Consider the following 15,536-nt stretch of genomic DNA (forward strand, 5'->3'; position numbering starts at 1 on the left):
CGTTAAATAAGCTAAATTTCCACACACCTCGGTTTAACTACACACAGGCAAATTTACTCGTTAGAACTGGCAAAAATATCCAAATATTTTATATATATTATATTAAAAAATTACTATTATTATTATGAGTAATGTTTAATTATAAGTTTAATTAAATGTTTGTTCTAATTAATAAAAATATTCAAGAGTAAAAAAATTAATAAAAACAACAAATAATTTTGTATTATTTTATTAATATTTGTATTAACAAAGTATCGCATTTCATTTGATTTTTATTAAGTATCTTAATATTAAAATATACACAAATTGCTTGAAACGTAAAAAATCATATACCATTTTTATCATTAAAGGCCAAAACAAAAAAGTATATTTCTGTATCTTAGTATAATGAAGTACAAAACTAAATTAAATGAATAAAAAAAAAACGTTTTTTAACCCTAGAAGTAATAAAAACATTTCAAAATGAGAAATCTATCCCAAAAGAAAGCATTCTACCCCATGAATGTGTAAACGTGTAACATTGTTATCTACATGTATAAGATAACAAACAAAAATTTCAAAACATCGATAGTGCAAAAAAAAAATATCGATGTTTTGAAAACGAAATCTGATGTTGTGCCAGCACTATTACACGTGCATCCAACTTTTTTAAATTATTTTGGGTTTTTATTAAACAAAACATTGAAATATGTCGCTTTTACGCATCAGGTAAGCAACAAAATTCTGCTATTAATAAGCATTTAAATGCAGCCTACTACGCTTCCAGGAAACCAAAAACTCGCAAGGGAAAGAAAGTGCTGCTGGCTAGGGAGCCGCAGTTAATTGAATCTGCCCGGACAATGCTCTTTCTTGACGGACGTAAATGCGGCGGCATTGTCAAGCTGTGTATGAAGGATCTTCAAGCGCTAAAGAAGCCCCTGATAAAAGTACTGAACCGAAAGAACGATATAACACCCTTTGACGATCCTTCGTCCTTGGAGTTGTGAGTATAGACACTGTAAACTTGTTTGATTTCGAAATAAGTAGCCTAACTGCTTTCTCTATCTAGCTTGACTATGAAGAACGATGCGTCGCTGTTTTCTTTTGGATCCACATCGAAGAAGCGTCCTGACAACATCATCTTAGGCAGGATTTTCGAGAACGAAGTGCTAGACATGTTCGAGTTGGGCATCAAGAGGTATCAAGCCATTTCAGAGTTCAAAAACGAGAAGATTGGCACCTGCGTCAAGCCGTGCCTTGTCTTCAACGGACCCCAGTGGTCGCAGACAGAGGAGCTGCGGCGACTTCGCAACCTCTTCATCGACACCTTCCAGCGGGAGAAGGTAGACTCTATTCGCCTACAGGGTATCGAGCACGTCCTCAGCTTCACGGTAACCGAAGACATGAACATCCTAATGCGCTCATACAGGATCCTGCTGAAGAAATCGGGACAGCGGACGCCTCGCATCGAGTTGGAGGAGATCGGACCTTCAGCCGACTTTGCAATAAGGCGGACAAAGATCGCCAGCGAGGATCTGTACAAACAGGCGCGCAAACAGCCTAAGCAGCTGAAGGCCGGTAAGAAGAAGAACATTAGCACCGATGCCTTGGGCAACACCAAGGGACGCGTACATCTGGGCAAGCAGCAGACAGGATCGATTCAGACGAGACGCGTCAAGGCGCTGCGAAAGACCCCCGAGGAGAAGAAGGAGAATCGGCAGCGGAAGAAAGTAGCGCTGAAGGCAGCCGCTGCCGAAGCTCTTGCAGCCTCGCAATGATTGCATTTCATTAATAGTTAGCTTTAGTTTTAATAAATTGGTCCAGATTAAAGTAGCGTAATTACTAGGCGATTTCTGGAGTCATCAGTGAATGGCGTCGACGATGTTGCGGACACGTCGCGTCTTGGACTCTGCCAGAGCGTCCTCCAGCGCTTTGATCATGTGCACCAAGCTACTGACATCCGTTTGCACCAGCACATCCTTTCGATGCCTCCTCTCGTCCTCCTCCATGGTCGCCAGCTCCTGTTCGCTACGCTCACTCAAGTCCACTGAAAGCAGCTCTCTATTCTCGTTCTTCGGTTCGGTATGCAGATAGAGTTTCATGACGATGCAAACGGTGCACTGATCCAGCAGACTACGCGAGGCGGTGCGCACCTCCAGGCGCCAGTTCAGGTTGATCAGGCGAAAAGCACGTATGTTGGCCGACTTGATCGATCCCTCCACAAAGGTCCGCTTGCTCGTAACGAACTGTTCGAGGACCTCCAGCACATCGCTGGAGAGTTCGGGAAATGTCAGACGCAGGACCGACTGCATATGGGCGGAACTGCTAACACTGACCCGGGTGGTCACGCTGATCAGTAGCGATATCAGCGCCTCTACAGTCCGCTGCACTTCCTCCGGGCTGCTGGATTCAGAATACTTTTTGGCCATTGCTTCGTAGCGACCGAGATTGGGTCCATTTATCAGGTAATCGAAGGCTGACTTGCACAGCTCCACAACATCGTTGGCCGGTCTTTGGAGAAGAGTTAAATGGTCTCGTTGCTTTTGACTCAGTCGAAGAGATGACATCTTGCGGGAAAATAAACTGGAATGGTGGACATGATACTGAAGGATATATCGAAAAATACTGGCAAAACTTACATTCAAAAGCTTCTCTTCCTAAGGATTTGCCACCGAAGTTTCATGCTTTACGAATTACAAATATCAACATTATTTTTGTTGCTGCATTGGTGGATGCCTAACCAGTGCTGCCAACCTTGGGTTTCTGCACCCAAACAGTTGGCAGTCCTGTACTGGGGAGAGCGGGAACAGTGTAGACTTAAATAATAGTAGTTTTAACGGTAAAAGTACAAATCGGCTAAATCGTTGAACTTATATGAATGTATCAGAAAATGCAGTCTGCTTGATTTTACTACCAATCCTTGGAGAGAAAATATGAAAAACGATGAAAAGCTCTCGCTTGAATAAAAGCTTTCGTGTCAGTTGGCAGTCCCAAGTTCACCCCCGCTGCGATAATGGAAACAACAACAATAGAGATTCGCAAATCTGTACCATTGGCTTTCGGGATTTGGCTGGCAGCGCTGCTTGTTTAATTGTTAACTAACTTTTTTTGTACCAAATAACTTTGCAAAAATGCTGAAGCAAGTGACGAAGCAATTGGCTCTGCAGGGAGTGCGCAACTTCTCGCTCAGCCAGCAGGTGAGACTCTGAGGGACCCGGTCAGAATTGGCCTCACACTTCAGCAACTGCAACTGTTTACGTAACAGGCGGAAATTGCATCTTTACTGTCAGATGCATTGCAATCGAGAAAAGATAATGCTACCTAATTACCTAACTAAGGAATACCTGGCATAATCTTGTTTTTCCTTATTCTTTGCTGCAGAACAATTACAAGGTGACCGTCTGCGGAGCCGCTGGAGGCATTGGCCAGCCCCTGTCACTGCTGCTCAAGCAGAATCCCCTGGTCACCGACCTGGCCCTGTACGATATTGTGCATACGCCCGGTGTGGCCGCCGATCTGTCACACATCGATACCAAGAGCAAGACCGCCGGATTCATTGGTGCCGACCAGCTGGGCGATTCCCTGAAGGGTGAGTAGAGGGCAGGGGCCAGCGAAGCGAGTGAGGTTATGTACATTGTAGGCAGTGGAAAAATTTAAAAGCAATAAGGGGGTCGTAAGGGAAGATCATTTCCCTATTATTACACTTTAAAAAAAAGTGTCGACATTGTGTACTGCAATATTAATACATATACATACATATAATCAATATTAAAACCTATGGTGTCTGCTCACATAACATAAAAGCTGTCTTAATTAAGTATATTTAACAACTTTAAAAATGTATCCAGGCCCAATTCTGTCTTGTCCGCCTGTCCATGCGTCTTTATTAACATCTCCGTATTAGTGATTGAAATAAAAAGCGATTTGATGATTGTGGGAGTTATTAAACAATATATGTATATTCTTTTATTTTACCACATTTAAAGCATTCTTACTTGCTATTTAATAGCTTCAGGTTTTAATTTTTCCTAGGTAAAATGATGAAATTGTCTATGTTAAATTATAAAATTTTGCAAGAATTTGAAGTATTTGTTGTGGTACGCAAAATGTTTTTAATATTAAATCTCAGATATATCTATGCTTATTCAAGGTTATGTATGCTTATTTGTGATATATGGTTAGGCTTTATTGTATTTTCCTTTTTTTTTTAAAGAATAAAGTAAAACACTTGAATAAAGGGACCAACCAAAAACGCTTGTCGGTTAAACAAGTTAAATAACGAAATCTTTATACCCTTGCAGGGTATTATAATTTCAGTCAGATGTTTGCAACGCAGTGAAGGAGGCACCTCCGACCATATAAAGTATATATATTCTTGATCAGAATCAACAGCCGAGTCGATCTAGCCATGTCCGTCTGTCCTTCTGTCCGTCTGTCCGTCTGACCGTTTCTACGCAAACTAGTCTCTCAGTTTTGAAGCTATCTGAATGAAACTCTGTAGTTAGCCTTCTATATACTCTCACTCGTATATGTGTCGGAACGGGCCAGATCGGACGACTATATCATATAGCTGCCATAGGAATGATCGGAAAATTTGTACAAAAAAATTATAACATTTTCAGTTTTCAACAGAATTTCATCAAATTTTAGGTATATCCATTTTATATTAGTCTTAAATTTTGTGTCAAATTTCATGAAAATCGGACGACTATATCATATAGGGCCATACAAACGATCGTTTGATGTAGAGGAAAAATGCAAATCTGTGAATGTAAAACTGCAAATATAATATGTATAGGTGAATGAAATGAAAGCAGGTATTACTGCATTGTTTTTTAACCTAAATATATATAATTTATATTGTATGGATTCTCCTAGTCATAGAAGTTCTATCTGCAAGGGTATATATTTTCCTTTCTTGTTTTTTTTTCTATTAAGTTATTAATATATTTAATATTCTTTCAACATGATTCTTTGTGGGCACACAATGTATTATGCTTTTCCTCTGCCGAACTATCCAAGTATTAAAATAAGAAAAAAGCTACTGATCGTAAAAACAGTTTTGACAATTTAAAAATTTCCATTTAAGTGATTTGCATAAGAGAAATTTGTATGCTTCGATAAGATAAGTTGCAAAGACTATATATATGTACACTCATATATATGAAGACTGAGATAGCAGCGTAGAAATGTTATTGGTATTTATAACGAAGCGGCTACTACTTATCAGTGCAGAGATTGGGCGTAGGCCAAAGATCAAAGTACCACCGAAGAAATTAATCTTAAATACATTTACGTATATGTGCTTACAGGATCCGATGTGGTCGTCATTCCCGCCGGTGTGCCCCGCAAGCCAGGCATGACCCGCGATGATCTGTTCAATGTTAACGCCGGCATCATCAAGGACATCTCCAACTCCATTGCCAAGAACTGCCCCAAGGCCCTGGTGGCCATCATCACCAATCCGGTGAACACCTGCGTACCCATTGCTGCCGAGATCCTGAAGAAGGTTTTAAATAAGAAAGCCAAATTTTAGGAGAAGAAATTATATAAAATCCGTTTACAATTCTAGGCTGGTGTCTACGATCCCAAGCGTCTTTTCGGAGTCTCCACCCTGGATGTTGTGCGTGCCCGCGCCTTTATCGGTCATGCCTTGGGAGTGGATCCCCAGAGCGTGCAAATTCCCGTTATTGGTGGACACTCCGGTGTGACCATTCTACCTGTGCTGTCGCAGAGCCAGCCCCAGTTCAAGGGCAACCAGGACACCATTGAGAAGCTGACCGTGAGGATCCAGGAGGCCGGTACTGAGGTGGTAAAGGCCAAAGCCGGAGCTGGCTCAGCCACTCTTTCCATGGCGTATGCTGGCGCCCGTTTCGCCGGCTCACTACTGAAGGGTCTTAACGGTGAGAAGAACGTGATCGAGTGCTCCTATGTTCAGTCCACCGTCACGGAGGCTACCTTCTTCTCCACACCCCTGGTGCTGGGCAAGAACGGAGTGCAGGAAAATCTGGGCCTGCCCAAGCTTAACGACTACGAGAAGAAATTGCTGGAGGCAGCCATCCCTGAGCTGAAGAAGAACATCCAGAAGGGCATTGACTTCGCCAACGCCTAAACGGGCTCGGAACAGCTGATCTGAACCACTAATCCCGTGAACGAATTATGTACTTGATTAGCTCCTGTCGTGTATTGGCAAACCCTTCCCTTAGCAAATCTTTCGTCTTAAGTCGGCGTGTCCAAAGATGTAACTGATCTACGGTCTGCGTGTGGCATAAACAATGCAACCAGTTGATAATCTGAAATAAATAAACAACAAACTTGGATTTTTTATTGTTTTTCCTAGGTGCTATTGATATTCGTTAGAGCTTAGCAAACGGGAGGGGGGTGTAAAATAGTTCATTAAACACAAGGCTTTATAAGTCATATTTTCCTGAGAAAAAGTCCCGTCTTATCAAAATCTTATCTCAAAAAAATGTTTATCAAGCTTGGTAGCTCCACCAGAGCAGTTTTGCCAGCTACCGATGACATGAATCACTGCTATGGCTCTAATATCAAGAAAGGTAGCTGATATCAGCACGTCGTGGTTTTAATACACTACCATTTTCCAATTGAATAATTACAGTTATATGTAATTTTAAATTCAAAGTTTATTTTTTTAATTAAAATTAAAATTATCTCAAAGTAAATAACTCGATCATTGCGTTGCAATATTCTGAATTGTATTTGTTTGAATATTTATACGTTTAAAAACATCACTCCTTTAAAATAAGGTAGTAATACAAAAAAAAAGGCTACTTCTTATTGCAATTGGGTTAATTCGAAATGTAAATGGATCGAGAAAAAACTTACAAAATTCATTTAACATTAACATTATTAAGTTCTTTATTTATACATACATAAATAGGCATACATCATTACACGTTATTTATACTTTTAATATTTTGGGTAATTAGAATGTTTTTCGTGTTACATATATATATGTTTTATATATATTTATATGTTTTATAGCTTTAAATTAATTCGCTTGTGTCACAAAAATTAATAAATTGATCAATTTTTAAATGCTTGATCCCCTTAAGAATTCTCAAGTTTAAATTAATTTTATAGCTTTAAATGAATTCGCTTATGACAAAAAATCAATAAAATGCTCAATTTTTAAATGCTTGATCCCCTTAAGAATTTTTAAGTTTTCTAAATTTTCTTTTTCAAACCGACATAAGTAGATTGAATCTTCTGACCGATTTACAAACAATATAACCTGAAAACAGGATAATCCTGTTTGGAAAAGGTGGAATGTCAGCAGTGTGTTTGGGTTACAGGAGAGACGAAAAATATAGTAGTATTAAGAAATTCTTTAATATTTTCAAAAGAATCAAATTACTCACTGCTGACTCGGTCTCTGATCATTGCTTAGCGGATCATATTTGAACTGTTCATTTCTTAGTTACTTAATGTTTATTATTCATAATAAACCATAAGACAATAAACACTTCGACTAATAAAAATTTTTTTTTACTCATTCAACTCTCTACTCAACTTTACACCAAATTAGGAACTAGACTTTTATTGAATTTATATAAGTATAATAACTTAATCGTTTAAGACGAAGTCAAAACAAACCAAAACCAAAATGTTTTTACTAACTATTTTAACGAAAAACATTTAATTTTTAAGATGAAACCAGAGATTAATAAAATGGATTTCTTTTTAGAATTTGGAAAATTCACTTTTGGAAAGTGTTTACTCCTTTATTTCAGATTACACTGCAAATTATGATTTTCTTCTTGTTTGACATTCGTGTGAGGAACAGCACTTGCAGATACTACATTTCGCCCAGTGTAGATCGCTCTCTCACACTCTCTCGTAGACAAACACAATGCGCTCACACGCACCAACTCATACAACCGCAAGCAATTAAGCTTCGTTAAGATCAATTTAAACTTGCCCGCATGTCATGGCAGTACCTCCCTAGCATCCCCTCCAGGGTTCCTTCCATAACTCTCCACGGCTTCCAGCGCGTACGCATTTTGGAATTTATTTTTCTACATTTGTCTACACCCGGTATTTAGCGATAAAAATTCTCTCTATACGACTTGTCCTGCCGTTTGTACGCCTTCTTCTTTACATCAAACAATTTTTCATTAAAACACGATCACACGCTTTATTTGTTTCGCAAATAAGCATCCCTTCATAGCTTTTGGTAACGAAATAATCATCTTATATGTGAATGATGATGTCGGAAGAGAATGGTTTGCCTTATATATGTATATATATACATATATATGAAAATAAATTAAAGATTTGCCTGATCAAATAAAAGGTTCCATTACATTTTACCACTTCAGTTTCTCGTTCTCTTGCTTCGCATTAATTCGCACTTGATTTTAAAAATTAAAATGCTGGGAAACCACAAGCCGAATCAAGTCAATTGGATTACCATTAGTCAATTTGATTTGTTCATTAAACCAGAGGCGGTGCTTCAATAATTCGAATCTATTTAGCCGGAGAGCAGAGACACCACACATACCCCCACCCCCAGCTTAATTATCGACGATCAAAAGGCTACGACAACAAGACCAAAACATTCAATTGATACAATTCCGGCCATTCATGAAATCAAATCGAACTGCAACTGCAAAAATCACGGAGCGCGGGAGACAATTTGATAGGCGCACAGACGCCCCGGTCTCTTCTGTTCTGCCCGCCAGCTGGCAGAACATTCTTAATGAAATAATGAGCAGGAATCAATTTTCAGACGCCGCCATATACTACATACGATATATGTGATACGAAAATTAAATTGCCGGCCGGCCGGCATTTATATTAAAACAAATTGGTAGCGTAGCCAGGGATTTACCACCGTCCAGTCAGCGCACCCAATCCGATTTTCTGTAATCGACCTTGAAAATGTTGTTTAATTACAAACAATTAAGTCGGTGCACAGCCAAAAACGTTAAGAACAATGGCCCACAAAATCCAAGCCATTGTGAAATCTGCATTTTGGTTTCAATAATAGTAAATTCCTTAGTTATTATCACAAATCAATCATTTTCCGAAACTCAAACGTTGGCGCCCTCAGGTACCTCCATTCACAATGTATGCTCAGTGTGCTTGCTTTTACACAGGTTGGCAGCTCTTCCCTATTCGTGGCGGCAAATTCAAAAGCATGGAAAACACTTTGTGATTCTCTAAAGGGCATCGATTACAGTAGCATAACATAGCAGGTAGATTTGCAAATTGCTTCAGCTCAGTTGGATGCGTTAATGGCGTCTTCGCCGTACGGAACTCCCAACTGTCGGCAATTAATTTGAATTGCTGCGCTCCCAGTTTCGCGATTTTTTTTGTGAATCGACAGGCCCAAGAACCAGAGCCAATTACACGGCCAAGCGGTTGACATCTTCAGTTGTGATACGCGATAGCACAACAGTCCGATTGTGATTGGCTTTAATTTATTGGCGTCCTCTCTCACTTTTCTGTGATTGCATTAAGCTCTTAGGGGTAATTGTGCGTGTGTGCTTGAGGCGGGGCGGGGTTGTTGGGAGATCGAGAAGATAGTTTGGATTTCACAGTAATGAGAATATATATTAGCGTGTAAATTAAATTTTGTTGTATAATGCTTTGAAGGTGTGTATAAAATGCATGAAAATGAACCATTTGAACACAAATTAAACAAATTATTGAAGTACTTAAAAATTTATTACAAACACTTTTTAAGTAAACTAAAAATGGTCACGTAATAAAAAATATTTGTAAATAATACTGATATTTAACTGAGTTATCCCAGTATCCTTTAATGCTTAAATTTCCGACAAAGTTTAGCTTAAAAGTTGAAAAATTAAGTTAAATTGATAAGTTAATACACCTGCTTGTCATTGCCAAGATCTTTAGGATCTTTAAGAATAAAAATGAAAGCGTAATTTTTAAGTCGGGAATTTTGCATAGTTTTTTTTTGAAACTATATAAAAAATAATAAAATAAAAATATATACTGTATGTAAATACATACGAAATTTAAAAATATTGTTTTTTATATGAAATGGAAATAAATGGACTTGTTTAAAAAAAATTGTCCCTTTTAGCCTAATTATGGTATAATAAACTGCGTAAGTCACTCATTAAGTCACTAATGTTGAAAAATTTTTAAGTTCTGCTGCCCGGCCATGTTTAACGAAATACAAGAGCGGAAAAAACATTGTAGAGTTTGTATGTTGTAGAGTTGATGCCGGAGGACTCGCTGAAAGGTACTAAAACTTTGGAATTAATCTGAATTAAAAAATGATTGAACGATAAATACATTTTTAAAAATATAACATATATATAATCTATTTAACAAAAAATGGGTTAATGGTATAAACTCTTACATTTGTCGAGATAAACAAAAAAACTAGTATTAGCATCTGTATTATTAGAAGTAAGATGGTTGCATAGCAGTGGAGAAAAATATATATTTTCAAAATTCTACACAATGTAGGATTGTAGATTTAAAAAATACGATCATTAAAAAAAACGATAATACCCCAAATTCCATTTATAATTCTTGATCTTTGCACTCTTAAAGTACAGTCGCGACAAAAAAAAATCTCATGTAAATGATGGCAAATTCATAAGGCAACCAAAAGCAAAACTGCATAAAGCAATTTGAGTCAACGTTTGTGATCATTGCCGGGTCAGATGTCAGAACGCCTCATATCCGTCCCTTCAACGTGGGGATGTATCATGAAGAAGCGGGCTTGGATGATGCCGGAGAACAAGAACAGTAAGTACCGAGTGCGGTCCCCAAGTGGCATGAAGAATTAACGAAAATGGGGAAAAAACTATACATCTTCGTCAGGTCAGGCCGTGGAATGGCTAGGGGAAAGTCCGCGTCCGGGAACGTTTACGGTTATAGCTTGCAGACTTTGTCTCGTGGGCAGTAGATTTCGAAATGTACAGTCGAAAATAAATGCATTTGGATCCAAAAGTAGTACTTTTTTTTTGTAATTATAAAAAACATTTGATCTAAATAAAAATGAAATAATTATCTCACCACGTAAGGAGTGGCCTATAAATAGGCAACTCTGTTTACGATTTGAATAGTTCGAGTTCTTACTTTTTACATTTATTTGTTCAGTGTAGTCATGTTCATATGTCGAGGCTTTCCGTCTCTTGTTTTGTTGTTTTTTTCTGTTTCTGAGCGCTGAGAGAGCGAGAACGAATAGCGACAGCCGAGGCAGAAGTTGAACTAAAATACGAAAACTATTTGATATTTTATGCGGGATTTAAATTGATCTTAACGAAGCTTAATTGGGCGCGTCTGTATGGGTGAGCCGTGCTCTGGACTCTGACACGGGTGTCCATGTCCGTGTCGTGCCGCTGTGTGCGTGCGTGTGTGAGCTGAGCTTGAGCCCGCCATATTGGAATTTCGTTGTTCGAATGGGCCGTATTCTGGTAGGGTATATGTACATATGTATGTATGTGTAATGCGCACGGAATCGTTGACACATATATGTATGTACTGGTACTGGATATAAGTACATACATATATAGAAATGCATAACAAAAAGTCGTCGTTGTCTTCGCTCATATCGTAATACAATGTAATAATGCCGATGCCAACGACAATGAGGGATTGCCGCTAATTTAGCCGTTGTTATTGCACAGAAAGAAAGCTGGATCATGGTCGATCGTATGTTAATAAAAAATACAATTAGTGTAAATATTTGAGATTGAAGTTATTGAATTTGAATTTGTATAATTTTTAGTTATGTTCTGACAAATCTATTCAAACAGAAGAGCTATTTTTGGGCCATAGGTAAAATCTATTAAAGTTATAAAGTATTACTTAAAAGTTCCAACAAATTAAATTTCTTATTTTAAATTTAATTATAATCACAATAAACATTAAGAATATCGATTATTAAAGGCAAGGAATGCTATAAATAAAACTTAAAACCAATAGTTTCTCATAAAACCTATTAAATATAAGAGCCCGTAGAAAATAGAAATAGAATAGAAACATATAAATTCATATTTTCTTTATAGAAAAAATCAAATCCTTTTCCTGTTATAATGATGTTAGTACTGATAAGGCTCTCACCGATGATGGGCTGTCATCACGGTGCGACAAGTGTAGTTGCGACGACGACGGTGATTATGAAGATGGTGCTGATGGGTTTTGAGTATCTGTCTGTCCCAGTCGGTTTATCTGCCTGTCTGTCTGTCAGCTTGTTTGCATGTGTGTATATGTACATACCTTAATGGAAAAAATATGAAAAAATGTTCAACAAAAGCTTAGGCCCTGACTTTGTCTGTTAGCGACAACTGTACCAAGTATTTTCTATTAAAGTCTCTCTACCCATGCTGTAATCAAGTCTACATATGTATAAAATAAAGTTAATACTGAGCTTGAAGAAAATCAATATTCAATTGGAAAAATCGGTACTTTAGCAAACCACTGAGAAGACTGAACCCAATTTTTGTTTAGAATAAAAACATTTTTGTACACAAGAAGAAAAACTACAGTCAAGTGTATGTATGTGTATGTTATTGTTAATGAAATACTTGAATTACACAGGGCGAAAGGCAGAAGAAAATCTTATTAAATTAAGGTAAATTCTGCTAGGAACATACTGCCCAAAACCCAAATAAGTATAAATGTTGATAGGAACATGTTGAGGACATGTTGCTATCAACACAAATGTGGGTGTTGCAAGAGTTCATTATTCACAGAAATTCTATTGTCTAATACCTCCAATGTTAATTATCCGATTTAGCTTAGAGTGCCTCGCCACAGACCTAATTTTATTACCCCTACAGGGTGTTAAAATTTTAGTCAAAAGTTTGCAACTAAGTAAAGAAGACATTTCCAATTTAATAAGGTATATATGTATATTCTTGATTGCGGAGTCGATCTAACCATGTCCGTCTGTCCGTTTCTGCGCAAACTAGCCTCTATGTTTTGAAGTTATCTGAATGAAACTTTGTAGTTAGTCTTCTATATACTCTGACTTGTATGTATGTTTGTCGGAAAGGATCGGATGACTATATCATATAGCTGCCATACAAACGATCGTTAGATATAGAGGAATTTGCAAAACTGTGAATTTTAAACTGTAAAAATACGTGTATGGGTTAATGAAATGAAAGCATTCATTACTTCATTGATTTTTAACATAAATATATATAATCAAAGTTCTATCTGCAAGAGTATATAAACTTCAACGTACCAAAGTGGTAACATTGGTAAAAACCTAGGCAATTTGTTGTTCGAAAATTGTATTAAATATTGAAATATCGGGAAAAACCAATCTGGTAGCAGAAATTCCTTGACCCACATTTAAACCCAAGTCTAGCCCGCGGCTCAGAACTCTTTTTAAGGTTAAATATGTTAAGATGAGTAATCATTCTAAATTTATGTATTCCCTTCTGATTACCTTTATCCAAGTATACATCCTTAAGTTCAAGGATCGTGGCAATTGACTTTTGATCCAACCCAAGATGCTATCTGGCAGACTTGCACTTTCCTTCCCATATTCTCCTCTATATCAATACTAAGCCCACATAATTGGTGCCTTGGCCAATGCAAAATATTGTCTGATTATTCACACGCAACGAGAGGGCCGGCACCTCAACCCTCGACTCCTGGCCCTCAGATAACCATCCCTCCCATTCTGGGTCGCGACTCAATACCCACAGTATGGGGTGTATGTGTGTTATTTGTTTTCATCTCTTTGCGCTGATCGCGTGTCCCGCGCCCATTCCTTTGAGCTCTCGATTCCGATTCTGTTTGCCCGCATTTTTGGGACCTGCAAAGTCGAAAAGTATCGAATTGTTCCGGACTTTTCGATCTGTGCACGAAAGGGAGATTTTTTCTGTAGTTTCCGTGTGGAATTCGATGGGTTTCTTCATCTATTCACTTACGGATACTATGGGAAAATTCTTGATCCTTAGTGGGTTCCTGGGAAGCTGAAGTTTCTCGGACATTTCCACCGCTCAGGATCAATGCGGGTTTGGTTTTTAAAACGGAATATAAATGTATATTAGAATTGGTTTTAAGCACATATTTTTTAACTTTTTTATAAATATACGAAATGAAATTGAATTTGAGAAAAGCTATTTTCTGAATTTCTGGGACTACCCCACAATTTAGTTTTTTAAGTTTCAGGTAGAATATGTATACATTCAAATGTGAATCGGGAAAATAGAAACCGAATAATAGCTTTGTTGTGTTTGCCATCTGCTTAGATATAACATATTTCTATCTTGTATGGTTTCCATGGACAGCTTTAACTGTATAAAAAGTTATAAATAAAGTAAGATGAAATTGTAAATACATTTTTTAATTACATTTTCGTCGTAGTGCAGCTTTTGCATCAGCATCACCCATTTCAATATCTATATGTGTGACTTCCTCGACCCACATGATTCCACATCCTTCCCACCTCCCCATTCAAATATCCCGTGAAATCGTTGCCTCTACCCAAATAAGCCATAACTTAGACCCTGACTAAATGTCCACCTCGTGCTCACAGCGATCGAAGTACCAGCATTTGGCCAAAAGGTCACACGCAACTCCTGACGAGAGCAAGGCAATCTTTGGGAGGGTGACACGCGCTGTGGGAACAGCAGACAGAAGTGGCAGAAGACGGTCGAAAGTGTGCCAAGCGATCCATTTTAAGGGTTGCAACCGGAGGAAGTTGCATTAGGGGTTTGAGTTCGAGTTCGATTCACCCTTGTCAATCCCCCTGGAACCCTGACATTCCATCGCTGGGTCGAGGTGAAAAGTCAAAGGTTAATTGCCAGCCTAACATGTGTGAAAATGTAGGTGGACTTTTGGCGGTGAAGCCTAGCCGAAGTTGGGTTCACTTTTAAATTTTTTTTTATTATGAGAGTTGTTGTATTCGAGAATGTATGTAACACAGATAAAGAGGCACCTTTGGCTCAGTTATTGTATAAGCTAGAGCTACCAAATATGGAAATATTTATGTTGTTTTAAGATTTGGCCACGCCCACTTGCGACAGTTAAAATTATGAAAACCCATAACTAACCAATAGTCGTGAATTTCAAAGTCAGATATAAACATGGCAGTGATTACGCAATAAGGATCAAAAATATTTTAATATTTCAAAAATCATTTTAAGTCTTGAGAAGATGCCCACTTAAGGCCTTCTGTTTGGGCGGTCCACTGAGTTATGCCTTTTATTCGTTTTATTCAAAAATCGTTTAACCTCAAGAGCAATAGTCGTTTTAATGTTAAAAATTTTACGGTACATACCTTATAAAAAAACAATTTTTCCAAGTTTCCCTAAAAAAACATTATTTTGGTTTAACCTCCTTTTCTGGTTAAAGAAAGAAAGAAATCATGATCCAATCTGTTCCTTTTGACATTTAAACTTTCTGCTACAGAATAAAGACAAATAGTTTCGGCTTTTCTATAATTGGAGCACCTTTCGAAAAGAGAATTGCAAGTTTTGAAGCATTCTCCTCGATGACCAGTTTACTTCTGCAGGCTTCTTCCCGAGATAACAAACTAGTTTGCTATTGGCCTAATATGGGTTCTCAGTCATCCTGATATCATAGGA

General features: G+C 37.8%; 3 protein-coding genes and 1 long non-coding RNA gene across 4 annotated transcripts; 2 read left to right on the forward strand and 2 right to left on the reverse strand.

Annotated features, from left to right (window-relative positions):
- The first annotated feature begins 488 nt into the window (after positions 1–488).
- Positions 489–1,818, forward strand: Non3 (Ribosome production factor 2-like protein Non3). The gene is made up of 3 exons (XM_020957114.2): positions 489–708; positions 767–982; positions 1,049–1,818. The coding sequence occupies exons 1-3, from the start codon at positions 689–691 to the stop codon at positions 1,755–1,757; spliced, it is 945 nt and encodes a 314-aa protein (XP_020812773.1). The 5' UTR covers positions 489–688; the 3' UTR covers positions 1,758–1,818.
- On the reverse strand, positions 1,768–3,363 carry LOC110187685 (COMM domain-containing protein 2). The gene is made up of 2 exons (XM_020957117.2): positions 2,619–3,363; positions 1,768–2,562 (listed from the first exon to the last, which is right to left on the reverse strand). The coding sequence occupies exon 2, from the start codon at positions 2,544–2,546 to the stop codon at positions 1,842–1,844; it is 705 nt and encodes a 234-aa protein (XP_020812776.2). The 5' UTR covers positions 2,547–2,562; positions 2,619–3,363; the 3' UTR covers positions 1,768–1,841.
- Mdh2 (malate dehydrogenase 2) lies at positions 3,001–6,299 on the forward strand. Its single transcript, XM_020957111.2, has 4 exons — positions 3,001–3,176; positions 3,361–3,568; positions 5,292–5,488; positions 5,552–6,299. Exons 1-4 carry the CDS (start codon positions 3,111–3,113, stop codon positions 6,089–6,091), a joined length of 1,011 nt encoding a protein of 336 aa, XP_020812770.1. The 5' UTR covers positions 3,001–3,110; the 3' UTR covers positions 6,092–6,299.
- Positions 6,300–9,653: 3,354 nt separating this feature from the next.
- LOC147644160 (uncharacterized) lies at positions 9,654–11,199 on the reverse strand. The gene is made up of 2 exons (XR_015271039.1): positions 11,065–11,199; positions 9,654–10,973 (listed from the first exon to the last, which is right to left on the reverse strand). It is a non-coding gene; the product is annotated as an uncharacterized LOC147644160 (long non-coding RNA).
- Positions 11,200–15,536: the final 4,337 nt, after the last annotated feature.

The sequence above is a fragment of the Drosophila serrata genome, unplaced genomic scaffold (genome assembly GCF_035046125.1).
Source record: "Drosophila serrata isolate PLE 108 unplaced genomic scaffold, ASM3504612v1 contig_228, whole genome shotgun sequence".
Classification (NCBI taxonomy): Eukaryota; Metazoa; Arthropoda; class Insecta; order Diptera; family Drosophilidae; genus Drosophila; species Drosophila serrata.